The 26,214-nt window shown below is 39.3% G+C and overlaps 1 protein-coding gene across 1 annotated transcript in view; it reads left to right on the top strand.

The window, feature by feature from the left end:
- Positions 1 to 797: 797 nt before the first annotated feature.
- LOC103780313 (nidogen-1-like) overlaps positions 798 to 26,214 on the top strand; it is a 38,235-nt gene continuing 12,818 nt past the window's right edge. The window contains 15 exon segments of the mRNA XM_008947982.1: positions 798 to 842; positions 1,979 to 2,269; positions 3,458 to 3,687; positions 4,737 to 5,054; positions 5,056 to 5,162; positions 6,281 to 6,430; positions 7,709 to 7,960; positions 8,889 to 9,089; positions 10,914 to 11,159; positions 12,118 to 12,261; positions 12,710 to 12,838; positions 15,442 to 15,585; positions 16,327 to 16,449; positions 24,742 to 24,966; positions 25,615 to 25,787. Coding sequence (XP_008946230.1) covers positions 798 to 842; positions 1,979 to 2,269; positions 3,458 to 3,687; positions 4,737 to 5,054; positions 5,056 to 5,162; positions 6,281 to 6,430; positions 7,709 to 7,960; positions 8,889 to 9,089; positions 10,914 to 11,159; positions 12,118 to 12,261; positions 12,710 to 12,838; positions 15,442 to 15,585; positions 16,327 to 16,449; positions 24,742 to 24,966; positions 25,615 to 25,787 — 2,778 coding nt within the window.

Below are 26,214 nucleotides of genomic sequence, written 5' to 3'. Positions count from 1 at the left end.
GATGCCCACCATATTCCCTACTGTCTTTCAGTAGTATAGTATAATTTGTGGCTTTTAGTTTTTAGGGTAAGTTTTAGCTTTGCTTTACAGGGATACCAGGCATTTTCTAGTGTACACATGTTATTAAAGTTCTGGGGACCTTTCTGGATTAGATTTCTGTTACGTGTCTGCCTGCAGTTACAGAATCCAGACTGACATAACCCCTGCTGTCTTTTTAGGGGCCTATTCCTAAAATTCATAGTTCAACATAAGATCTGTGGCCACTGTTAAGTCACAAACACTAAGAAGAAAAACTATCAGAATATTCAGCTTCTCCTCCCCCTTTCTAATACGACCTGCATTCCCACCATGCTTGTGCACATTATAGACTGCTTATATATCTTAGATACACAGTGCATAAAGCAAACTTTCTGGTTTTTTTTTTTTTTTTTTTTTATATATAGTCCTAACTTTTACAATATTTTTCACTGTAACGATTAATGAAATTGTATGTCTGCAGACCATACAGTGAGCATACATCAAGCCATTTTTAAGGTAAATTCTGATATACCGTGTGAACTATTTGCTAAGTTTAGATAATGGTTTGTGCTAACCATTACCCAAGCTGACTGACCACTAGCCAGTGGCAGGGGGCATGCTCTGACTCACTGGCTAGTCAAAGGAGCAATCAAAGTATAGATGTGTGCTGTACATGAAGGAATGATTTGTAGCAGCAGTTCCCATACTACACTTTTTTCAAGTTTTCTATATGTAGCAGTAGTAATAGCGGTCCAGATTTTTTAAAGGATGTTGCCAAGATGCGTGTAGCCAAAAAAGTTCTACACACATATCACGCTAGAGTAGTAGGTGCAGGTAGTCAGATACTCCAGTTATCAGGTAGTCAAATGCTTAGAATTACCTTTGTATGTGTCTGATTCATACAGTGTCATACACATCTGGGAGAAGGACCTGGGACAAAAAGCTGAGTGTGAGCAGTTTATGCACTGCCTCGAGGCCTGACATCCCTAGTCTTGCTTGCTGCTTCTGTGTGAGAGTCAGCTCTGGTTTGCCAAGGGAGTCTGGCTGTCATACCTGGACATGCCAAGCATGAAGCAGTTTTTTGGGCAAGCATTTGTGTAGACGAGTTCTTTGCTCAGAAGTTCTGTCAGCTTCTGAGACAGTGCTGTAGCAGCAAGGAAAGCTCAGCTGACCCCCTTGTACCCTGAGTCCTTGACCAGTTTTTCCTGGGGATCATAGAGCCTGTTGTGTCATGACTTGCATGTGTGTGACATGGGTCAAGACAGAGCTGTTCTGTTTCTCCCTTACCCCTGCTGTTTTGCTTTGTTTTTCCCATTGGCATCAGACTTCCTTAGGAATGGGCAGCTTTCTAAACTGTCCACATTAAGCCTCCTCCTCTGCCTTCATGGTGGAAGTCCAGATTCCCAGGGGGTCGCTATGACTTTGATCAGCTCCTTTGTGGTCTGCTCTGCCTCACACCAGGGAAGAATCTAGCTTGCTGGTTAGCCAAAAAAGTAACTGTTGCAAATACTTGCTCATCCTTACCGTCCCCAGTCATGCTGTTGTAAAGCTGCTCTGCAGGAGAGTAGCAGCTAAAAGCCAAAAGAGCTTTTGGTGATCTGGGTGGGTCTGCACAAAATTCCTGACAGACTCACGGAGGAGTTGTGCTGGGTCTTGTTCTGAGAAAGACTTGGAAACTTGTGAAATGTGGTAGTTATTGCCTCTTCTAACAAAGGTGTACATGTGTCTGAAATCTAAATAGCCAACTAAAATCTTGGTTTTGTATAAAAAAGTTTGGTCTGTCTGCAAAGTAGACAGTAAAACAAAAACTTGAAAAAAATTACTTCATTTACAAACACAAGACTGACTTCTGACTACTTTCTTTAGGAAATGCAATGAAAATATTGTGACTGTAGGTGTTGGAGACAGCGTCATAGAAAACATCTATCTCATCATTTCCACTTTTTTTTTTTTTTTTTAGGTTGCAACTAATGGGATTATTGCAGTGAATGAACCTTCAAGTGAAGAAAATTATCTTGGCCAATTCCCAGTCAGTTTTGGGGCTATTGCTCCTTTTATGGCTGACCTGGACACAACAGATGGACGCGGACATGTGTATTACAGAGAAGATTCATCCCCAGATGTCTTGCTGCTTGCATCAGACTACATCAAAAGAGGTTTTCCTGAGAGTACTTTTGATCCCAGCAGTGCTGTCATTGTTACCTGGAAGCTTGTGGCTCCTTATCAGGCACCAGGAGAAGATCACGGAAAGGTGAGCTTTAAGCCCTCAGACACATGTCCAGCTGCAGTGTAACACTGTAACCTGTTGTTTTGAAGCCTTGCACTCCTTTGTATTTAATCGATCCTGTACAATTAAAAATGTATTTTGTTGTTGAAAAGACTGTAGCAATATAGGAGTTTCAAGAATTTTATTTTTATTTTACAGTATTTTATTAATTCAAAAGAAAATGCTTGAATCTGCATAGCTCATTTATTACTTTGAACGTTTTGTGATGTGGTAGTAAGGGAACAGTAGGCTATCCTGCCCTCCATCTGTGCAGTATGATCCAGTTGGCTTGCATTTTTCAACAGGCTTAAGTAATTTTGACATCAAACTATCTAAAATCTGATAGGTGTATGGGCCAATAGGAACTTCAGACTGTGAATCCCATTTGGACAGATGGCATTGCATTCACAAAAAGGTCATGCTTTGTAGCCAGTACTGAGTGAAGAAGCAGTTAGAAGTTATTTTTATTGCATTACTTGCAAGGCATTTCCCCTTTTTAAACCATGTTATGTGCTATCCTGCAAAGATGTGTAACTTTATGCACCATAATTATCCCAGCTAATGAGCCTGCTCACAATGTATAAAATTGAGAGCACCACCACAACCTAGCATATTTTATTTTGTCAAAGATTACTTTCTTGTGCCTAACTTGACACAACCATTGTGTTCACAGTAATGATTCTGCACTCTGGTAGAAATGAATAGCTGGTATCTGAGGTACTGTCTGGATGGTTTCTTCAGTATGTAGGAGTGTTCTTCCAGGAAAAGGCACTTGCAGCAACCTGAAACTTGAGCTCTTTAAATATTCTGTTTACAGAATTTTTCTATTTAGTCTAGCACATGAGTCCTTTTATTTTAAAGAGATAGAGCATCCTATGCGTGTTACAGAACTTACTTAGAATTTTTGTTTTGGTCAGCTCTCTGGCTATTGTTTAACAGATTTAACTTACCCTTGATAATGCTTTCTTTTTAGTGTTTACGCACATTAAAGTGAAAACTGTCTTAGCAAAACATAAGCTTGCATAAGGTTGATTTCTCCTAGAAAGTAACTAATGATGTGATATATGTGATGAAAATTTTAATTTTGACTTTGTGCTTTTCAAAATGTTGTCTGTATTGTTGTCTGTCTTGACTATTTTTCCATGAATAAATGTATGTCATTTTTTTCTGCAGAGAAACACATTCCAGGCTGTTTTGGCTTCTTCTGACTCCAGTTCCTATGCTATTTTCCTTTACCCAGAAGACAGTTTACAGTTCTATAGTACATACTCCAAGAATGATGATGGATGGATTCCTGCTATGGTTGGCTTTAGTCAAGCCTCTACAAACTACTACTTCTGGGAAAAGCCAGGATCCTACAATGTCATTGCTAATGATGAAGACAGCATTACAAACCTGCACAAGTATGCTTTTTTGTTTGTTTAGACTCAAGAAAACACTGAGGAGTTCATGTTTTTTCTTACTTGTAACGTGAGTTAATCATAGAATCATAGAATCCTTTAGGTTGGAAGGGACCTCCAAGATCATCAAGTGCAACCATTGAGTCGTTAGGGCTCTAAAGTCCTCTGCTAAAACAGATCAGAATCTGTCAGGGCTGGAAGGGACCACAAGGGTCACCCAGTTCCAACCCCTCTGCCATGAGCAGGGACACCTCCCACTAGATCAGGCTGCCCAGAGCCTCATCCAGCCTGGCCTTAAAGACCCCCAGCGATGGGGTCTCAACCACCTCCCTGGGTAACTCATTCCAGGGTCTCACCACTCTCATGGTGAAGAACTTCTTCCTCATGTCCAGCCTGAATCTGCCCAATTCCAGCTTTGCCCCATTCCCCCTAGTCCTGTTGTTACTCGATAGCCTAAAAAGTCCCTCCCCCGCTTTCTTGTAGGCCCCACTAAGATACTGGAAGCCACAAATGACACATAATAAGGTCCCATTAGCCTTTGCATAAGAAATCACAAAAATCTGCCACAGAAAAATATCCACCATTTTGAGGAATATGAAGACTTTGGTTTAATTTGTCAAAGTTCTTTGTCACTGGTTGGAGCTGCTGTGTGGAAGCCCTTCCAAATATAGGACTGCTTAAGACTTTGTCTTTTTGTAATCTGTCCTGGGCAGCCATTATTGAAAGGAAAAAGTGAGCAAGATGGAATGGGAATGAGATAGAAGATTCTAGTAAATGATAGCAAGATCTTTGTGGCCCAAATATCTCCTTCTTTTCACATTGCTTTGGAGACAAGAAGGCTAGAAACTCCGAAGAGAGCCATGGGTATGGAGGAAAAGCTATATCCGAACTGTCAGGGGTGTTTTGTAGCTGAATAAACGCTACCTGTAGATAAGATAATTCAACAGGTTAATCCTGATATTTCTCACTAAATGATAACATTTTGTGTAGGCTATAAATGTCACATTACTTAAGCTTGATCATTCTGATTTGGCATATGTTTTCTTTGATAGAAGCAGCAACGCTGGGAAACAAGGTGTATGGGTGTTTGAGATCGGTAGCACATCTGACAGTATTGTGCCTGCCAAGATCAGCAACGTTTTGGAGAGCCTAGAGTCCAATGAACAAAACCAGGAGATGACTTCAAAACCATTTATGTCAGATTATGGCTCCACTGAAATAAGACAGCAGTATGTCACCAGTAGTACAGACAGCACAGAAGAGGATCAGCACCCTGTTACTTATAGCAGTCCTCAGCTGGATGCAGGAGACATTTTGACTTCATATCAAGATCTAACAGGAACACCTTCAACTGAGTCTTTTTACAGTCATCAAGTTCCCTACAGCAAAAACAGTATCTCACCAGTTCCAGGTCCAGCAGTTCCCCCCACAGCAACCCCAAGTCATAGACGTGGAAGAATTTGATGAAACTGGTATAGGTAAGGTCTTTTCTACAGCATAGGTACTTCAAAGATAGGCTGGGGAAAAAAAAAAAAAAAAAAAAAGAGGTGTGCAGGAAACTGAATTGCTAAAGGAATAACCTGTTTCCCTCTCACTACCTTCATATGTGAAAATCTGGACACATTTAAGTTTGTGTTGTAACATCCAAGCTAACTGCCTCGACAAATCTGATTCAGATCTTGCTGCTCTAGTAAACTAGTGCCCCAGTCAAGCTCACAGGAGAGCACATTTACTGTGTCTGTGGAATCTGAATCTCTCCTAAGGAGAGCTTCCTACAGGTATAATTATATTCCTAAAGCTGATGTGTTCTTAGCAGCAACTGATCTCCTCTTCTCTTTTGCCCAGACTGTTGTCAAAGGTGTGATTTTAAGTTTAATAGCTGCATTAAGTGGCTATCCTTGGTAAGGATTTTATGATCATTTCTACTGAAATTTAGCTTACTTCCTTTCATAGACATGTTACTGAAAACGGGTCATTTAACAAAGGTTGGGAGTGGTAACTGCTGTAAAAGTTGTTGGCTAGGATTTCATGGCCTTAAGTTTTACACAGGTGGGATTAGCAGTTCTAACTTCTGAGGAGTTCTTTGTAGAAAATTCGGAACAGTGTGACTGCCCTGAAGTTAATTGTTTCTTGAAGTGGATGTGACAATTGCTATCTCAATGAAATAATAGGGTAAGCAAATTAGGATTACAGGGTGTATCAGTTGGTGCAGGGGCCTAGGTACTGTACCGATGTGTTTTGTTCTGGGTTGAAAAAGCTCCTTTTTTGCTTTGGTTTGGGAACAAGAACAGGTTAAAATTATTGTGTATTTAATTTTTCAAGATGGTTCAACTGATTTGTATCAATAAAGATCTGCTGAAGTCAGTAGAACGAAACAGTTTCCTAACATCTGATGCTCTGACGTTTTCTGCACAATAGTAGACTTGTGTATTGCAAGGTTGGCAAAAATCAACTGTAATTGTTCGCTTTCCTTAAATAAATAAATAAATAAATAGACCCCCACTAATCACATTAGTCTAGAAATATTTTTAACAAGGGATATGTGAGTCCTATAGTAATTACACAAAGTGTAAGTGCCTTGTCTTATTTTCTGCAGTGTTTCGCTACCAGACAGATGTCCAACAGACCTGTGCTAACAACCGGCACCAGTGCTCCATTCATGCCCTCTGCCAAGATTATCCCAACGGATTTTGTTGCAGTTGCATTGCTGGTTACAAAGGAAATGGCAGACAGTGTGTAGCAGAAGGTAACTTTTTTGGGAAATTGGGTACATATGCAGTAATTGCACATGGCATTCTTGACTGAGGCGGTCTGTTGTCAAAACTAAAATGTTGTGGTTAGATACTTCTTGAAAGACTTATAACAGAGATGTATTGAAAGCTATTTTAAGAAGTGAGCTATACTTTGTAAAGCTGTGTGGGTTTTTTTTGAGGAAGCAAAATATTTTGTGTGTCAATTATATGCCTTATGCACTTTAACATGACTTTCTAGAAGTAAGATCTTACATAACTGACGTAATCTAACAGATAGCCTAACATCCAGGTGTTTATTGCTAGAACTAGTAGTGAAGTTTCAATGTGTTATTATCTGATTTGGTTCCCGCTCTAGAAAAGAACAGTTCAAAAGGGTTGAACAAATTAACTTTGATCATCAAACTAAAGAGCATGGCTCCTCTTTGTCTGACTCTTAAGCTTCTTTACTAAAGGGCTAATCTGCTAGATTTTTGTTAGATATCCATTTAAACTTTGTTCCTGTGTAAAGTCCATAAAGGAATTTCTTATGTATACACTTGTAATCCTCACAGTAACTTGACTCAGTGTATAGATGCATTTCAACAACTAAAATAGCTGACTGCAGACTTTGTGTTTTATGAGGCAGGAAAGCAAAACCTACTACTTAGCTTTCAGTTCATAAAATTGAATTTTCCAGGGAAAGAAAAGAAGGACAGGAAGATAATGGAATTTCAAGTTGTATATAGGAAATTATATACAGAAGAAAACTAGCACTCTGAAGTAGCTACTTCTGTAAAACAGGAACAGTCTTAAAACAAGTCAATAATTTGAGTCAAGAAATAGAATAGGTTACAATAACAGACTAATTATTCTAACACCTAATGGTGTTAGCCTTCTAATAGGGAATGAATGAATTTACATTCAATAGGTGTTGATATGAATTGTGATCTTCAAAAGAAGTTTCTATATGCCTCTTACTCTCAAGAGAGACTCTTAACAGCTTAGTCTGTTTATGGAGTTATCCTTGCAGACAAAATTATTAAGATAAAGGGCGTCTCTGCAGGCAATTTTGGCCACTTAGACGTCTGTGTAGTGACAATGCATGCACGCATCTAGATATGTACATAGCAAATCAACTGTTTGAAGGCTGTTTCCTGTCTGTTGAATTCTGTGAGCGTTTGGCATATATTTCCACACTAGTATCTTTAAACATAGTGAACACTGAACACACTCCTTGGAGAGAGTATGTGAGAACTGGCATTTTGTTCTAATGCATTGTATTGATTTGCCAGGTTCTCCTCAGAGAGTCAACGGGAAGGTCAAAGGAAGAATCTTTGTGGGGAATAACCCTGTTCCAGTTATATTTGAGAACACTGATCTCCACTCCTATGTTGTGATGAACCAAGGACGTGCCTACACTGCTATCAGTACAATCCCCGAGACTTTGGGGTATTCTTTACTGCCCCTTGCCTCTATTGGAGGTATCATAGGATGGATGTTCGCTGTGGAACAGCAAGGATATAAAAATGGATTCAGTGTTACCGGTAACTTCTAAATTAAAATACCTTGAAAAACTGTGCTAGGCTTTCCTCTATCTTTATAGGAAAGAAATGTATATTTAGAAGCAATATAGGATGAAAATATAGGTTCTGATTTTTGGTACTAGAGTGTACAGAGCTACCGAAAAAAGCTTCCCCTTCATCTACAAGAGGTCTAACATCCTAATTGCCTGATGATTGTAGCAGTGGAGCGAAAGAGGAATGAAAATCTGACCTCATGAAGGTCTGAAATTCTTGACAGAAGCAATTCCTGCACGGCATGCAAATGATTCTATTAACTTATCTGAAGGAAACCCCAGTTCACAATTACAGCTTTTCATGAGAGCTGAAGGCCAAATCTGGTTGGTTTTGCACATTAATTCAAGCTGTAGGTCCAATCTGTTCTAGGAGAACATGTGTTTCTTTTTAACATTTTATCCTTTACAGTCCTGTACTATGAATTTAGTTTAACATAACTTTTTTTTTTTTTATTTGGTGTGTTTGAAGTCTGTTCTTGAATTTACAACATTTCACTTTGTTTTGATTTAGAAACAGATTTTTTTTTTTTAAACTCACTATATTCCTAATCAAGGTTTTCTTTAAAATGTACAACTCCCTTGACATTTTTACTGGTGGGATAATGCCTACTATTATTAGGTTTGTTAGAACTTTTGTTTAACTTTAAAAACCCTGCTTTTTCAGGCTTAATTGCCATTTAGCACATTCAGTGCTGAAGTGAAAGAAAAGTTTCCTTGCATTATCCAAGAATATTATTGGAATATCTCTGAAAGTTGTTTTTGTAGAAATCTAGTTAGCAATATGCTTCATCAAAGCTTGCAGAAAATAATTTATAGTTTATCTACTAGAAGCAATTCTTTGAATAGGAGGATTCAGAAACCAATATTAAGTGGTTTAACTAATGCCGTTTCTTTAGGTGGCGAGTTTACACGACAAACCGAAGTAACTTTCCTTGGCAACAATGAGAAGCTGGTTATAAAGCAGAAATTCAGTGGAATTGATGAGCATGGTCACCTTACCATCAGCACAGAAATGGAAGGCAGAATACCTGAGATCCCATCTGGCTCATCAGTCCAAATAGAACCATACACTGAACTCTATCACACTTCTAGTTCTGGTAAGGTTCCCTAAGAATGCAAGAATAAGACACTGCATGTTTCTCAGAGTAGAGAGTAAGACAATCTGAAAAATAGTGTTTCTGTGAGTGTGCTTAGGACTGTTTGATTTCTAGAAAGTTAGGGCTTGCCTTTCAGGAACAGGTCCCAGAAGAACATAGATTCTCAATGGGACAGTGGAAATATTTCTGATCTTTTTACTGGGAGGAAAAAAAAGAGAAAAAAAAGTAGAGTTTAACTTTCTCCAAACTGATGTTTGTAAAACACTCTCAATTTCTCTTTTCATTTGCTTTATTTTTACACTGCTGATGGCAGTTGTACAAGTTGCAAAGCTTTTTATAGAGTTTCAGCAGGAGCTGTACTGGTGTGTACCTTTTTATGGTAATATGAAGTGGGCTTTGGTCTTGTCTGATGAAACTGTACAAAACCTTTATTTAAAAGTACATGTCATGTAAACCGCTTGCCAATGACTGTGCCTTGTATTTGTCAGGGTTATTTGAGCTAAATTTGAACAACCACAAAAAGTATTAGGAGCCTCTTAATTCCCTTATCAGTTTCTGCATTGTCTCTTCAGCACTCTCCCTCACTTCCTTATCTCAGACTGAGATTTGTTAAGAGAGTCATTGTTCATTTCACTATTTACAGGGGAATCTCCCTTCTGCATTCCTCTTTCTGGATAAAATTATGGGTGTTTCAACACAGCAAAACAAAAGTGAGATTGGAGTGTTGCTGCTGGTTGGCCAGTCCATCTGCCAAAGAACAATAGAAGAAGCAGCCCGCGGTGCACCCAGGTGCACATGAATACTGGAGAGAGCACACTTTGCCCCAAGGGTGCACTTTCATTGCTAGAGATAGCTGAAAGGAGTGTAGTTGCATCATCAGTGCCTTATATCTGCTAACCTCTGGTTATGGTAGCCAGCGATGAACCCCTCTTGCTGTTCTGCCTGTCATTATGGACTGTGAGGAGGAGCTAGAGGCAGCAGGAAAATTCTGCTTTGTGCTGAAAAGCTTTTGTAGTTTTGGAGTTGTTTGGGCGGCATGTGCTCTGTGGAACATCTGCCTTCTTGGCAGAAATGCTGTCCCCATGGAGGAAAAGTCAGGGTCTGGAAGCGAGGTATCCTTCAAGCTGGATTTGATTTACCAGTACTCGGATGGTTATTCTTCTCATGTCCTGTGGCCTATCTGATAGACCAGACATCCAGCTTTTGCCAGCTGTTGCAAGTGGATTGATACAGATGTGTTCTGGTGTTCAATTGAAGAATAGTGAAGTTCTGAGGAGCTTTCTGTTGGTGGGAAGATCCACAGGCCCAGATCTGCTTTGAAGAGTTTTGATCACAAGTTTTCACAATATAGAAAACTATTGTGAAGCATAAAAGAGCTCTCAGACATAGATATTCTTCAGAACTTTGTCAAAATCCAAGGCAAATAGACCACAATGAGCTAAAAGTGCAAGTAATTTGGTGCTGGTGAGGTGGCTCTTGTCCATCTTAGCTTATAGATCCATTCTATAAATTCATCTAGAAAAGAAATCTGAGTTTCCTGAGTGGAATTTTCCTTTCTTTACCTGGTAACCCACAAAGTAAAGTCAAATTTTAAAAATATTTCAAGATAAATAATGACTTGTTCCTCAATGCCGTGATATGGGAGAGCAGAGCAAGCCTAGTCAAGTGCCTGTTCCCTTACATAGAAATGCATCCGGTTTCATAGCTGTTTGCCTTGGAGTTCTCTATTTACACTACTCAGGCTGTGTCCCAAGCCTACAGAGAGCATTTGGCAGAGTACTCGTGCTGCCTGTCCTGATCAGTGCGTTTCTTGCCGTGCTGCAGTGATCACGTCGTCGTCCACCAGGGAGTACACGGTGACGGAGCCCGAGCGGGACGGGGCTGCGTCCACCTACACGGGCGCCTATCAGTGGCGACAGACCATCTCCTTTGATGAATGCATTCATGATGACTCTCACCACGCTGCCTCTGCTACTCAGCAGCTCTCAGTGGACAGCGTCTTTGTCCTCTATAACCGAGACGAGCAGATTCTGCGCTACGCTATGAGTAATTCCATCGGCCCCATCAGTGGTATGTACAAATTGGAAATCTTCGTTTTTCTCTTTTGTGTGTTATCAAGAGCAGGCTTATTTTTTTTTTCTTAGCTTGTCTTAGCTGGGTTAAATTAATGAGTTGCATTAATTTGTTGCGTTAGCCAGTAGAAGCCTGCATCCATCAGTTAAGATAAATGGGGCTGTGTAAGTTTGTGTTTTCACTTGGGGTAGAGTATTTAAGTGGTTATCTCCTCTTGAAATTCAGTGGAGTTTGTCTAATTCCTTGAAATACCCTCAGTATACCACCTTGAATCTATTGCTGCTCAGATAAATGGAGTGTATCATCTATCTTTGACTAATTTATAATTCTTCTATTAAAGACTTTTTCTTGTACTGTCAGAGCAAAGGGCAAAAAAGGGGAATAAGTTTTGCCATTGAAACAGCCAGTTTCTCTAACTTATCTTGAAACATGGCATTTTATCCTTGGAAGGTATGCAGTCCATGAAGTGTGTGGTTTTGGGTGAGCTGTCCAAGTTTTTCTGTTTGCACCGAAATCAGGAAAAAATCAAAGGAGCAATTTGAAAATACATACCAGATGAGTACGGGAAGACTGCTTACTTTTGTTTGTTACAAATGTAAAGTTCTACTAACTAAAATGAACAAACCAGGCTGTTAAGAATTGCATTCTGGGTCTGGTGTCAGTGGCTGTAAGATGCATTCTCTTTCAGTCCTCCTCTTTAGAGAGGTTTGTATGACTTCTCTGTTGCTTTTTAACTCGGGAATCCTTTGCACAAGTAATAAGGAATCTCAGATATGCTATTGCCATGTCTGAGATTCATGTCCTACAAGTCATCACCTACAAGTCTACTTCTTCCTAGTGCAAAAAGTGTTCTTTCCTTGTTCCACTTGCACTATGAACAATCTCCTTCTGGGCCTTAGCTGAATGCTGTTACTTGGATAGAGTCATCATGGCTAAATATGATCTCTCTTGTCAGATGGTTCCGCTGATATTAACCGGAATCCTTGCTACACTGGAACTCATAACTGTGACACCAATGCAGTGTGTCGTCCAGGAACTGGAAATCGTTTCTTCTGCGAGTGCTCCATTGGCTTCCGTGGAGATGGAAATGTTTGTTATGGTATCAGAAACTTTTGTTATAAAATGACAGCTCACGTGGATTTTGTTTTGCTGGAAATGGGTTGACCCTCAGGTGTAGCTATTGCAGCAGAATGTGTCCTGAGAGGCTGGTTTTGGGAATGATAGGTTAGAGGGATGGTGGGGTAGCTGATGTATCTCAATGGTCAAAGTAAACAAGTTTCACTGTGTTGAAGGGTCAAACTTGGGTATGTTTTTCTAGGTTTTAAAGCATGTTTCCTACACAGTTTGTCTTCTCTTAAAATGTGAGAACTTAACTGTGAGAAACTTACTATAATGCAAGTTCTGGCTAAAATGAGTCAACTAGGTGAAAAGTTCTTGAGGGAGATGAGGAAAGGCATATGCACATGCATACAGAGCCACAGATATGTGGAACCCTTTCAAATATTGAATACATCTTTGTGATAACTGGAATCTTCATAATATTCTAGATGTTGATGAATGTTCGGAGCAAGCAGCTCTCTGTGGCAGCAATGCGGTCTGCAATAACCAGCCAGGAACCTACCGCTGCGAGTGTGTTGAAGGATACCAGTTTGCAGCAGATGGGAGGACTTGTGTTGGTGAGTTTCACATTTCTTGGAAGCGCTGTCCGCTGGCATTTGGGCTATAATGACTTATAATGTGAGTTGAATTTAGGAGTTCATGCTGCAGTTAGTGGTTACAATCCATTAGGTAACTGAAGAAAATGCCTAAAAGTACTTTATTTCCATCTCGTAAAAATTCCACATTCAGAATATTTCCATTCCAGAAATTTGAAATGATTATTGAATTTTTCTGTCCTTTCTGTACCATCAGTTAGCTGTAGATTTCATGGGGAAGTAAAATTCAAATTTGTAAAAGAAGAAAACTTCAAATAAGCAGTTATTAATTTGTTGTTGTTTCACAGCATCTTACTTTTAAGATAAAGTCAGGCTTTTTGTGCATTTTGTGCAGTGCTGTGCTTTGCCTTTTGAGGTTTGGAGTTTTGTTTTTTTCTTAAATCTAATTTTGGACTAGATATAATAGATTAGATTTTACTTACAGATTCATCCCTTGGACAAGGAGCTATTTACCATCACCCTCTGGGTGCAGGCTGTCAGCCAGTTCCCCTCTCACTGCTCAGACCCCTTGTCTAGACTATAACACATCAGTTTCTCTAGGAGGAGGCTGTGGGAAATGGTATCAAAAGCCCTGGAGGAATCCAGGTAGACAATGTCCTTCACTCGCCCCACATCAACAGAACAGGTTCCTTTGGCGTGGAAGGCAATCAGCTTTGTCAAACATGATTTGCCCATGGTGAATTACAGCCGAGACTGTTCTTCAGCTAAGACTGAGGAGCTACCTTTTTACAGCAGAAAGTTGCATTACTTCCCTTAAGAGTGTGACTTGGCATGCTGTGCATTACATTCCATTGTAAGCCTTATTTCTCTGTTCCAGTAAAAATTACCATCCACGTCTGCTCACAGTGCACTGTTAAGTCTCCCCTTTGTGGCAGAACAATTGGAAAGCAACTTCTACCAGGGCACTGAAAGGGATAGGGTGAGAGCAGCTTTATGTTCTTTCCATTACGTCTGCCACTGCCCTTTTGTCACTTGGATATGAAAAGGAGCATTCTTCCCTCCAGCCATGACCTCGCCAGCTTCACTGTACCACTTTCCCATGAAGCTGATGTGTCACACTTCTAACAAGTGCTAAGTAATTTCTTGGCCAGCTTGAAAAACTTCAGTTCGATCCCTTCCTTCAATCAAAACCAGACTTCGCATCCATAAGACTGAAAAGAGAGACGATGAAGCCCAGTTTCCCAACAGACTGAAAATATATGCCATGGTAATCTTGTTCCCTTTTCCACCAGTGAGACTTTTATAACCCCCAGACAAATTGAACCCCAGAAGGGGCAACTGCTACCCTCTTTGTGCTTTTGCATCTTGCTCTGGAATACCAGCTCTGACTCAGCATTTTGCAACTGAAGCTTTTTCATACCAGCTCTGTGACTCACTGAATCACTCTAGAAGGGAGTTATAAATAAATCCTGTTCTCCTATTTGTAGACTGAGGAATAGGAGGACTTGGGGACTCCCTTTGAGCTCCAACTCCAAATCTTACGCATTTATAATACAGTTCTGAATAGATTATTTTGTAATCTAAAACTTGCTTCATCAAACAGTACAGATATAAATGATACTAGCAATGATGTCATCCCCAGAGAAATGGAAAAAACTGCTGTTTTCAGATCTGGCTCTGATGGCTGATTTTTATTATTTCCCTGCCAATACTGTGGTAGTTTCCATCTGTGCACTGCGATGTAAAGAGCATTGTAGAGTTTGTCTTGGTCTGTCAGCTCCTCATAAGAATTATGTGAAGAAAGCCTCACTGAATGCTCTGCTACAGCATCTGGAAGTTGGTTCCTAGATGCATACATTGCAAACGTGTATTTCCAGGCCCAAAATTTTTGTAGTATTTTACCTCTTCCTATTTAAAATACCATGGTCTCCTTTCATCTTCTCTGACATAACAGGTAAGCATAGGCAAATCGCCAGCAACTAGCAGAAATAATATGTGTGCAAAACAGTGCAGTGTCTTCAGAGGCATTCTGCACAACTGTGAGAAAGTAACTTATGAAAAGCTGCAGGACTCGTCCCAGCTTCCACACTTATTCAAAAATCTGTCCAATAGTTGACAAATATGTTTATCTCCTATTGAGTGAGTCACAGCTCCTGTCTGTTGCCAAGTGACGACAGCCCTGGGTCAGCGCTAGGTTAGTGTAGCAGGATGTCTAATAATTCCCAGTGCAGTGAACTGACCACTTGGCTAACATGTGAAGTACCTCTGTGAGACGCCTTACATTTCTTCATCCATGACTCCCTTTTACAAACAGAACTGCCATGGATATTAGGCTCTGTCATTGTGTAGTTTTTCTGCCCTGTTCTATATTAACAAACATTTATGAGGTGCTGAGGACAATCAATTCCTTGTAAGAACATTAAGATTTAACACCAGTCAAAGGAGAGATCTTGGAAAAAAGAAAAATCCGAACTCCCAAACCAAAAAACTCAGTTTCTTTGTTTTCTTTACCGTCTGTGTGCTTTCACAGCTGTTCTTTCCTCCCAATAAATTTATTATTAGCTTCAGATTTTGCAAAGAAAAATTCAGATTTTCCTATTCTCTTTTGTATATGTAACCTGCAGCTGTTGAATATGTCGTGAACCATTGCCAGACAGGCACACACAATTGTGACATTCCCCAGCGTGCTCAGTGTGTGTACACCGGTGGGTCTGCCTACATCTGCACGTGCCTCCCTGGCTTCTCCGGAGACGGGCGTGCCTGTGAGGGTGGGTAGCACCAGTTCTTGGGGGGTAGAGGGGGGTGGGGTTTATACTTCTTGTTGCATAACTTGATTGCAGTGCCCTATAGCTTCTTGTGATTCAAAGTAGGAAATTTCACTAAGTCCCTCAGGCAAGTAGTGCATTATGCTTTTGTCCTTTCCCTTCCTCACTTCTGAATTCCTTCTTTAATATTTGAGCTGCAAAAGGTCCAAGATGAGGTAAATGCAAAAATTGCTTTTACTGTAGCCACAGTTACGGTAGATCTACGGTAGATGAAGCAGATCTTCATCTGCTGGACCTTTTTTGAACTGTATTGGTTTATATTAGTAAGGTGGTGACACATGATGCTTAGACTATGTAAAAAGTTATACTCTGTTTTATATCAGTTGGAGTGCAGTGGGGGAGCAGCTTTACATTGGAAACCTTGCTGGCCAAATCCTACTTCTTGTGTGTTAATGCTTTTCCTTGAGAAACACAGGCATAAATTTCTAAAATACTGTGTGAGTTAACAATGCCAGTTACTCATCGGAAAAACAGAATGCAGGAATTTGCTGAGAGCCAGAAATACATGTGCTTTTTTTTGTCCTTTATATTCCTGTATAGATGTTCTTCCAGTGGTCTATAATTCTAGCCAGGTATTCTAAAATAGGACACTGAAAGTAAAATGGCAGGTTTGCACTTCAGTTTATCACTCTGATTTGTCCATCAAGAGGAACAGTTCTCTGAGACTGATCTTTTCTTTTACAGATGTAGATGAATGTCAACAGGGCCACTGTCATCCAGATGCTTTCTGCTACAACACTCCTGGGTCCTTCAGCTGCCAGTGTAAGGCAGGTTATCGTGGGGATGGTTTCCGGTGTGTGTTAGGAGGTAAAATTTTATAGTTTTTGAAAGTTGGACCAGAAGTATAATTTGGGAATTGGAGAATATATGTTAATTTGGTTACTTTCTGGAACAGATAGTGCATTGTTTTACTGTGATCTTTGTTCTTTCTCAAGTCTTTCAAGTTTTGAATTTCAGCAAGCTTGTGTCAAAATTTCTATCTTGATTATTATCACTTTTCCATGATATCCTCTTCAATGTCCCATTTTGTTCTGTTTATTCTGCTCCTAGCAGTTCTCAGGCCCCAGGCTGATACTATGTTTTGAAGTTGCCTTATGTAAAGGTTTGACCACATATTGATTTGGTTTGTATGCACAATAGTCACAAAACATCTGGAACTATTGACAACATGAATGAAATGCAACAATGACAGGAGAAAAGCAAAGGATAAGACCAAAGTACCTCCACTGTTGTCTGCAGTAGGATTTAGATGTGTATGTGCCATGCATAGCCAGCAAGAGTCCAGAAAGACTAACTCCAGTTTCTAACTAGGGCTGAGTTGGTTTTTTATTTGCTCAGATTGTTTTCTGTTTAGCAAAAAGTTCTTTACCCTCCCACACTTCTTTTCTTGCATTGTACTTTGGGCCTTGAAGTATAAAACTCCTGATCTCGAAGGTACACTTAAAAAAAGAGTAAGGCACACTGAAGCACAAATTAGCATTGTTATGGTTACTTTAATTCAAAAGCATGCTATGGGACAGCACTCAGGTTTTGCAGAATGAGTAATGCTTTCATCCAGAAAATAAAGCCTAACTTCTGAGTATATTCAAACCCAGTTCTCCTGCTTCTAAGATTCTTGCTGTTGGGTGAAAAATGCTGCGTTGCTCAACAGACTGAAGCTCAAACCATGCAGCCAAGAGTAGGAAAGGCATAGGGCCAAAGGGAAAGAAAGCAAGAAGCCGTATGAATGAAGAGAAAGGCTCTCTTTATAATTCAGCTTCTGAACTGTGGTCTTAATGATGTCCAAAGATTCTGAAGATTCAAAATTGAGTTCTTTTTTTTTAGTACCGGATGTGCTGGCTTAAAAGTGATTGCTACCTGATGTGTTAATAACACAATATTTTTCTTTTGCTGCTATGTTCCCTAATTCTGAATTTCTGACTTCTTTTGCACAGCTGGATGCTCATGTCTTAAAAAAAAAGCAAATTATTGTTTATAGGAAAGGTGTAAAAAAACCACAAGGTTGTTTCTGATTTTAGGTCATATTTACATGACTCTTTATCATGTGGTCAACAACACGTGTTATGTCAAATCATCCACTGCTTGTAGACTTTTCTATCATAGGTAAACTGTGGGAGGCTCTGCAGTGTTTAGTTCTGAAGCTCTAGATTTTTACTACTTCTTCAGTCTTTCAATATTTTTTTAAATAACTTTTCATGCATGAATGCTCATGCATGTTTTCATTTTAATACCAGATGGATGCAGAACTACCTAGTGTTCCTGACGTATGTCAAAATATTTAGCTAACCAATCAGCTGATAAAGCCAGAATTTTTCCTCCTAGAGGAGAAAGCTGATGTGAATAACTTGAGGCAAAACCAAACCTTAAAGGTGCCAGTTTTTCAAGCAGAATTGTAGAGGCAGAAATAACTGCTTTCATGTCTGGCATATCCCCTTGGTTGAAACAGGACAATTAACTACTTCTGAGTATATGTGATAGCATACTTAAACTTGTGTTTTTTGTTTAAGAAGAACACCTTTTCACATGTGGTGGCTAGTGTCTACTAAACTGCTAAGCATAGTGTACTATCTTGTAGTAACTTCATATTATTTTTTACTGCTTGTCCTGTACGCTTCTTGACTTTCCATACTAACCAAAACTGTGTCTTGAAAGAGAATCTTTCTACCTCACAGTTTTAATGGGAGTAACAAAATATTCTGGAGAGTTTTGTTTTATCTACTGTTCAAGTGGGGGGAGGGGATCTGCCAGATTTTGTTAGTTTTCAGCTATATCTCTCTGATTTTTTTTCTTTTACTTTTTTGTACTACCAGTAGAAGACGTGCTTAGAAATGCTTGTATGAATTGGCTCTGCTCATGAAATGCTCTGAGCAGAAAAAGTCTGTGTAGATACGAAGTCTCCCTTTTGCTGAATCAAGCACAGGTATCTGTATTGCTTTGCTGGTCTGCACCAATGGAAGTGTCTGCAGCAAACTACTCCCTTCTTAGAGAGTTAATAGAACAATAGCTACCCTTGGGATGTCATTTGTTGCTGAAGCTTTAATACTTTTTAAAAGGCTGGAACCAACAGTTCATCCATTGTCAGAAGATAGAATCAAAATATACTTTCTGAAGTCTAGCAAAAAGCAGTTCAGTTTACTTTAGCACCCAATTTGTAAAGTGAGTTCCTTCAGAATGGCAATTCCAGATGAGTCTCTATTGTATTCAGCTGTAATTAGAGACCCTTTCTTCCCATTTTACTAAGGGAATCTAATTAGCCACAGTCAAGTCACTGAAGTCTTTCCTGATTGTTAGTAGTAAGGAAAGTTTTGTTCATCCAAATACCCAGTTCTTTTAGCTGTACCCTTTTCAGATTCATGTGCACAACTTTTGCATATTTGGTGTTTTTATTATTATAGGAAATGGACTGCTGAATCTTAGCAGTGCTGAATGGTAACTCTTGAAAAAAGTAGACTAACAAGCAAAATTTATTTTAGTCGCACAGAAGAGGGTGTCTGTAGTAGTGAACCAGCAGGTTGATGAAAGAGTTAATGATGCTGGAATGTCCCCCTGCTCACAGCTATTAAGAAAGTCTGTACTTCATTATTTCCTCACGCTTCATTTTTCCATTTCAAAAAACCAGATGTCTGAATGTTTCTACCCCTGCAGACCCCAGACATTGTTTACTAAACAGAAACAAATCTAGATTCTTGGAACCTAGGGGTCTGACTGTTAAGAGCCATTTGCTGGTCCTCTGTATACAATCTGTTTCACATGAGAAATGAAATGCACTTATCAGGGCAGCACTGTAAGTGAAGGATTACAGAGGAAAATGAAGGGACAAAAGAAAGTGTGTAATTTTGTTTTGGTTTTTGTTTGCCCTTTTTTTTTTCTCTTTTTTTTTTTATTGACAAAGCCTGAGAACAGCAATTGAAAATGTCAGTAGAACTTCTTGTGATATTTGGGGAATTAAGTGATCCACATAGGCAATTAAAAACTTTGACTACATACTGATTCTGGGCATGATTTTAAATCACTTCTGTCTTCAGCTTGTGAGTGGAAAACTGTTTGTGTTGTTACACCAGATTTTTAAAATTTCTGAATGTGGTCACAGAAGTAATTTGATTTGGTTTAATGTATCAGACTGTAATCCCCCCTGCAAAATGGAAGTCCTGTACATCTCTTTCTCATCCTGATTTCTCAGCCTTCTTTTTTTTGTTTTTTTTTTGAAAAGTCAGTAAATCATTTTCTGCAGTGCTGCTGCAAGAGCTTAATTTATGACCAAAAAAGACTTTCAATATTTGTATATGGCTTTAGGTTTCTTTTTCTTCCTCCACCTATGTGATAAATTTGTACTTTTATGATTTTCATCTTTCCACATCCATGCTATTTCCATTTAATTTTTTCAATTTCCATTATACATTTCAGTGAAATTAAAATTCAAGATTGCCACTGGTAGTTTATGAAACAACTGAAAATAATGTTTAAAACATAAAATACAAACTTATTTTTCTGAGGAAGGATATACATTTAGCTTGAGTTCAGGATGCACTCTTCTATGTATCTAGTCTGACTTGTGTTCTGTGGTCCATGGAACATGAATTCTCTTATCAGGACTTTGATCTCTGTTCTGCCCTATGAATTCTCTCTTAGGAGCTCTTTTCTGTACTCTGGTTCATTTTTTTCACTGTCCTTTTGAACTGTTACCAGAGCTTAACCTAGTATTCTCCCCAGTCCCACATTGCTTCTCTATACCTGTGCAGTGTTCCCTGTGTATATGCTGAACTCTTATTTATACCCCATCACAATCCCTACAGCACTGAGCTGGGTGCTGATAGTGGTAATGTGCTGATAGTGTGGGTTTGGTTGTTTTGGTTTTTTTTTTTTTTTGGTTGTGGTTTCCAAGAGGAGTTTATCTTTAGAGGCACTCTAAAGATTATACTTCTTAGAATACACTGTTCCTCTAAATTTTCTATTTGACTGTGTGAATCTGATTTTAAATGAGCTCCTCCTCATGTATTATGGCTATTTCTCTTCCACAAATGATGGAACCTATCATTGTATATTTTTCTTTGGAATTCTAATAAAGGAATTAAATTCCTTAATACAGAAATTTAAAACCAAGACTAAGGTAATATGGAAGCTTTTAGCTTGGCTTTCAAATGTGGATTTCAGGAATGGCAAGAACCTCTGAAAATCTCCCTGGTATGGAGACTTGAAATAGGCATGACTTGCTTTGTTTGCTACAATCAGGTATAGTAGTAGATGTAACAGCACTGTTACACCAGGCAGGTGTTACTTGCTCTTAGCTCTGCCTGTTGTGGTTAATGGAGGTTTTCTTTGTGCCAGTCTTGATCAGAGAAATCTCCTAATGTTAATTGTTCCGTATCTTTGAAGAGTCTTGACTGAATGAAATATTACTGTAGTTATATTAAAGGAAGGGCACTTAGAAACTTCATTTAGGCTGCTGTGCTGAAGGAAAGGAAAGTTACTAGCTATAAGATTTGCAAATAGAAGCTGGCTTACAAAGTAGCCCTTGTACTACCTACGTATATGCCAGTTCTTGTTATATGTTTTGTCTAATGTGCTGTTGGCTCATCAAGGCAGGCAATGTGCTTTATTTTCTGTGTCAGTCTCATCTTTCAAACTGTCATAGCTAGCCTCATTTCAAACAGTTAATTAATCCAGTTTAAAACTTGCAAAAACAGAGCATCTTCTCTGAGGAACAATTAGTACAATGTATGACTGTATAAGCAGACTATTTATCCCAGCCAACTGTCATCTGTATGCAAGATTACGGTGCCTTCAATACTGCATAGGCTGGAACACTGGACTGGGATTCAGCTCACATTTCTTTAGGTGCCTGTAAACTATTAGCAAAATAATCCTGTTCATGATTCAGAGATAAGGAGAGGAAAAAAATAGGATTCAAAGCGTCTGGTTTGGATTATCATAACCAATTTAGGAGCTTGTTTTGGTTTATAAACTTTAATATTGGCTAAACCCATTAGCCAAGGGAGTTGAAATTAGTTTAATGTTGAGAGACAGGTTAAAATGATTGAGTCAGCACAGATGAATATGGTAACACTGTTTTTATTTCTTTTCAGAATTTTTCTTTAACATAGATTACTTACCACACTTTATATTGTTAAGAAGTGATCACAAATGTAAAAGACTCTTAGGAGCACAGAAGTGGTAAAATACATACTTATCCCTTGAAGTAAGTGACAATAGGCTATGACACCTTTTCATGCAACTGAAAAATCAGTATTGATGGGACTTTTTTTTTTTTTTAGAAAGAACAAATATTCTCTGTCTTCTAGAAACCGAGTGCTAATTTTGAAAATGGATGTGACTAGTTTCTTGACATTCATGGGGCTGATTGCATAAGTAGGCCATTTGCTAGATTGATCTTGATCACTGCAATATAAATACCCTTCAAAAATTCCATTGATATTCCTGTGTAAGATCTGCAGATATAAATGTGAAAATTGTCTTGACATTAGAATAGACATAGGTATTTCAAGGTACCAATAATACTAATATATTTTATGTATAAGAGCTGGGTCACACACTCCTTTGTATAATTCATATTTGCTGATTCATTATCATAGAATCACTATGGTTGGAAAGGACCTCCAGGATCATCAAGTCCAACCTTCCTCCCAACATTTCCCTAACCCCTAGACCATAGGCTCAAGTGTCACACCCACTCGTTTTTTGAACACCTCCAGGGATGATGACTCCACTACCTCTGTGGGCAGCCCATTCCAGTGTCTAACCACTCTCTCAGTGAAGAAATTCTTCCTAATATCTAATCAGAATCTTCCCTGGTGCAGCTTGAGGCCATCTCCCTTCATCCTATCATCAGTAGTTTGGGAGAAGAAACCAACACCAGCCTCACTACAACCTCTTTTTAGGTAGTTGTAGAGAGCTATAAGGTCTCCTCTTGGTTTTCTCCAGACTAAACAACCCCAGCTCCCTCCGCCACTCCTCCTAAGGTATGTTTTCCAGCCCTCGCACCAGCCCTTCTCTGGACCCGCTCCAGCACCATCATGTCCTTCTTATCCTGTGGTGCCCAAAACTGGGCACAGTACTTAAGGTGTGGTCTCACGAGTGCCAAGTACAGGGGCATGATCACCTCCCTGCTCCTGCTGGTCACACCATTTCTGATCCAGGCCAGGATGCCATTGGCCTTCTCGGCCACCTGGGCACACTGCTGGCTCATGTTCAGTCAGCTGTCCACCAACACCCCCAGGTCCTTTTCCACCAGGCAGTTTCCAGCCACTAAATCAACTTCAGAAAGTTGATTGAGACTATTGATTTTTAAAAAGTTGTTAGATATTCTTTAATTCTGTGAGTTTCAGATGGGAAGGAAAAATGACCGGCTTGTACATTTGTTTCTATATCTCACTGAGGAGGAGCTAATAGTGCATTACAAAGATTATATGAATGCAATGAAGATTTTGTTCCCAGTGAACAAAAGCTGGGTGGGTCAATTACCAATACTCTGTATTCCCTCTGCTTTCTTTCACTTGCCAAAAACTGTGGCAAAACTATCCAGTTATTGGAATCAATATTTTTTACCTGCATACTGCATAGTACATTGAATACATGCAAACAAAATTTGAGATAGCTAATGGAAGCTTTCTTTCAGGGTCTGTTTTTGTACATTGATTCAAGGCTCTCCACCACCCACATTAAAACTGATGCCAAATATTTCAGTTGTTCAGTGAGCTGTTCTCCAGATATTTATATTTCACTAATTGTGTCCAGGTGCATGAAACTTGTCCAAAGCTTTTGCTTGCATAACTAGTTTAAATAATAAAAATTACCCTTCTTTTTTGTACTTGTGTGATTTACACCACAACAATCTGTGGAAGCATGGGATCAGATTTTTACTCAGCTGGGCTGGGTCTAGTCTGAGCCACACATAGCTAATGCTGTCCACCAGGCAATGTGAAAACAAAGAATAAATGGAAGTGTAATTTTAAAGCTTCTTCAGCAGGCAGTTTGTGGTGACTATCTCTAACTGTCTGTAGGAATCATTGACAGGAAAATGTTACTCCACCATAATTAGAGCTCTTTCTTTCCCAATGCACAGAACCCTTCAAGGGTCTCAAGTGCAAGGTAAAACTAAGCCAGATATTTTTTGTCTGGAGAAGGAAAAAGATTGGTGTTATTGTATTCTTCTAATTTAATTTGGTATCTAGAAGGATTTATTGATCCAGACTATATTCCCTGTCACAGGATAGGTAATACCATAAGATGATATATATTTTAGTCCAGGCTGTTTTGTAAAAGTGAAACCAAAAGAATTGAATCTCTTGATAGTCTGGAAACTTAGTCTTTCCTCTGTAATCTCTACAGTAATACATACACATGTGGTTTAGCCATTGTGTACCATATGATGCTCTGCATACTTAGTATTCCTGTTTTCTTTATACCCTTACTTGTGTGTCTTCCCAGGGATAATCTGTCCTTGAAATTCCTTTCTTAGGTCCAAAAGTATCAAACAAGTGCTCAAACTTGAGAACTGAACTCTAAAACACTAGTCTACATCAAAGCAATGATTTGTTTCCCTTCCTAGGTTCTGTAACAAACTCAGCATCTGCTTCATGTTGTGATTTTCTTTTGTGGCTTTGAAGGGAAGCTCAACTTCTAGCATTACAAAAAATCCTTTATGCACTGTATTTAATTAGCACTGGCTAATTAGTCATATTTTAAGGCCTATGGGTAACTGCCAAATGAGTAGACATTGGATTTGAAAGTTGGACAGAGTGTTCTTGATAATGTACTTCAAGGAGACAAACAGTGTTTTTCAACTTCTGTTTATGACCATTCAGTGGAGGAGGCTGCAAGGGGGCTGCTTGTTCTGGTGTAAGCTAGACAGTGAAAGACAAAATGACCTTAGTTGAAGGCAAATATGTCACATTTACCTATAGAGCACACTGTTCCTGAAGGTGCATTGAAAGCATATGCCTTCAAGGTTTGTAACAGTGCTGTGTTCCTCCAGAGGTAAGAATATTTGTGTTACAAGTGGTCAGCATACATTAACTGTTAATGGAACATACTTAAAACAGAAATGTTCACTGGTCTTTTTTTTTTTTTTTCCCCCCACAGAATTGGAAAAGACCAAATGCCAACATGAACGAGAAGTAGCTCTGGGAAGTGGAGGCACTTTCTTCCCAAGGGACATAAGGCTTGGTCACTTCATTCCTCAGTGTGATGAGCATGGAAATTACCTACCCACTCAGTGCCATTCTAGCAGTGGATATTGTTGGTGTGTGGATAGGGATGGAAATGAGATTGATGGCACCAGAAGCGGCCCAGGAGTTCAACCACCATGTAAGTGGTGAAACACTTGTTTCTTGGTGGGTGACTCCACTGAAGTGTATTGTCTCCCAAATGTGAGGCTTACTCATGTCCCTGAGATAGAGCACTGACTTGGAACAATGCAGATCTTTGCTGTCCCAGTGACCATATGCCTTGTGCTGTAGAACTTTGGCAATTCCAGCATACGTTTTTCCTTCAGCCAGGGCATCTGGACAACCGTGGTGAGTCTCTGAATAAGCTGATAGTTTTCTAACTTCTTCCCTGCCTTGAAACTGTGAGGGGCCCCTACAGTTTCTGTTCTCTGGGAGCTGTGGCAAATCTGAATGTGCAGTAACTGACTTCCCTTGGGAAATGAAGGCTGTTCCTTCCTACATCTTCCGCACTTCAGATGGAAAGTAAAATAGTTTTTTCTAAACGTTTGACAGAAAGAGCAATTACAGAGCTGAACATGAAAAGACCTATTATGTCAATTGCTCCTTTGCTGTCAGCCAACGGAAAAAATTCAGAAGCTTTCTGCATCTGATTATAGTTATTAGTGTCTGCTAATGGGGCTGTTTCCTTCTAAGAAGTCAGACTGTAATTGTGTCTCTGCAAATAACAAGTAGCACTGTTATGCTGTGCAAGCTCATTTTTTGCCTTGTTTCCTTCTCTGTTAAAAAGGTCTGAGCACAGCTGCTCCTCCTGTTGTTGTTGGGCCCTCTGTTCGACCAGATACAGTACCTCTGCCACCAGGAACACACTTGCTCTTTGCTCAAAGTGGTAAAATTGAACATGTTCCACTAGAGGGAAACAATATGAAGAAAAACGGTGCAAAAGCACTCTTGCATATTCCAGTAAGTAACCTACTATACTAAGTCCTTGTCTTTTAGAAGGCTTGTGACAAAGATGAAACTGAGAGTGCTGGTCTGTGTATTTTGATAATTGTAAGGTCCAAACTAAATTTTTACTCTTGATGGAAATTTCAGCATCCCATCACTTTGTCACTGAAAATTTCTGACCTAACTAGTCAAAAAGCCTAAAACTACACTATAGAAAAAATAATTTTTCTTTAAGGAATAGCTAATAAGACAAAAAATCTAGTGTTTGTGACCTCACGTGCTTCTAACAGATAATCATATGAACTCTTCTACATTCACACTTCCACTGGCTTTCTGACTCTGGTATAAAAGTCTAGGAGCCTTACAAGAGCAGTATGTGAAGAGGCCCTTTTTTTTCTCTTACTCCCTCAAAGGTTTTTTTTTCGAAGTCTTAATCTTTTCC

The sequence above is a fragment of the Merops nubicus genome, unplaced genomic scaffold, assembly GCF_000691845.1.
Source record: "Merops nubicus isolate BGI_N331 unplaced genomic scaffold, ASM69184v1 scaffold39750, whole genome shotgun sequence".
In the NCBI taxonomy this organism is placed as follows: domain Eukaryota; kingdom Metazoa; phylum Chordata; class Aves; order Coraciiformes; family Meropidae; genus Merops; species Merops nubicus.
Note: the sequence above shows the minus strand (reverse complement) of the source record. Positions and strands in the feature narration are given on the sequence as shown.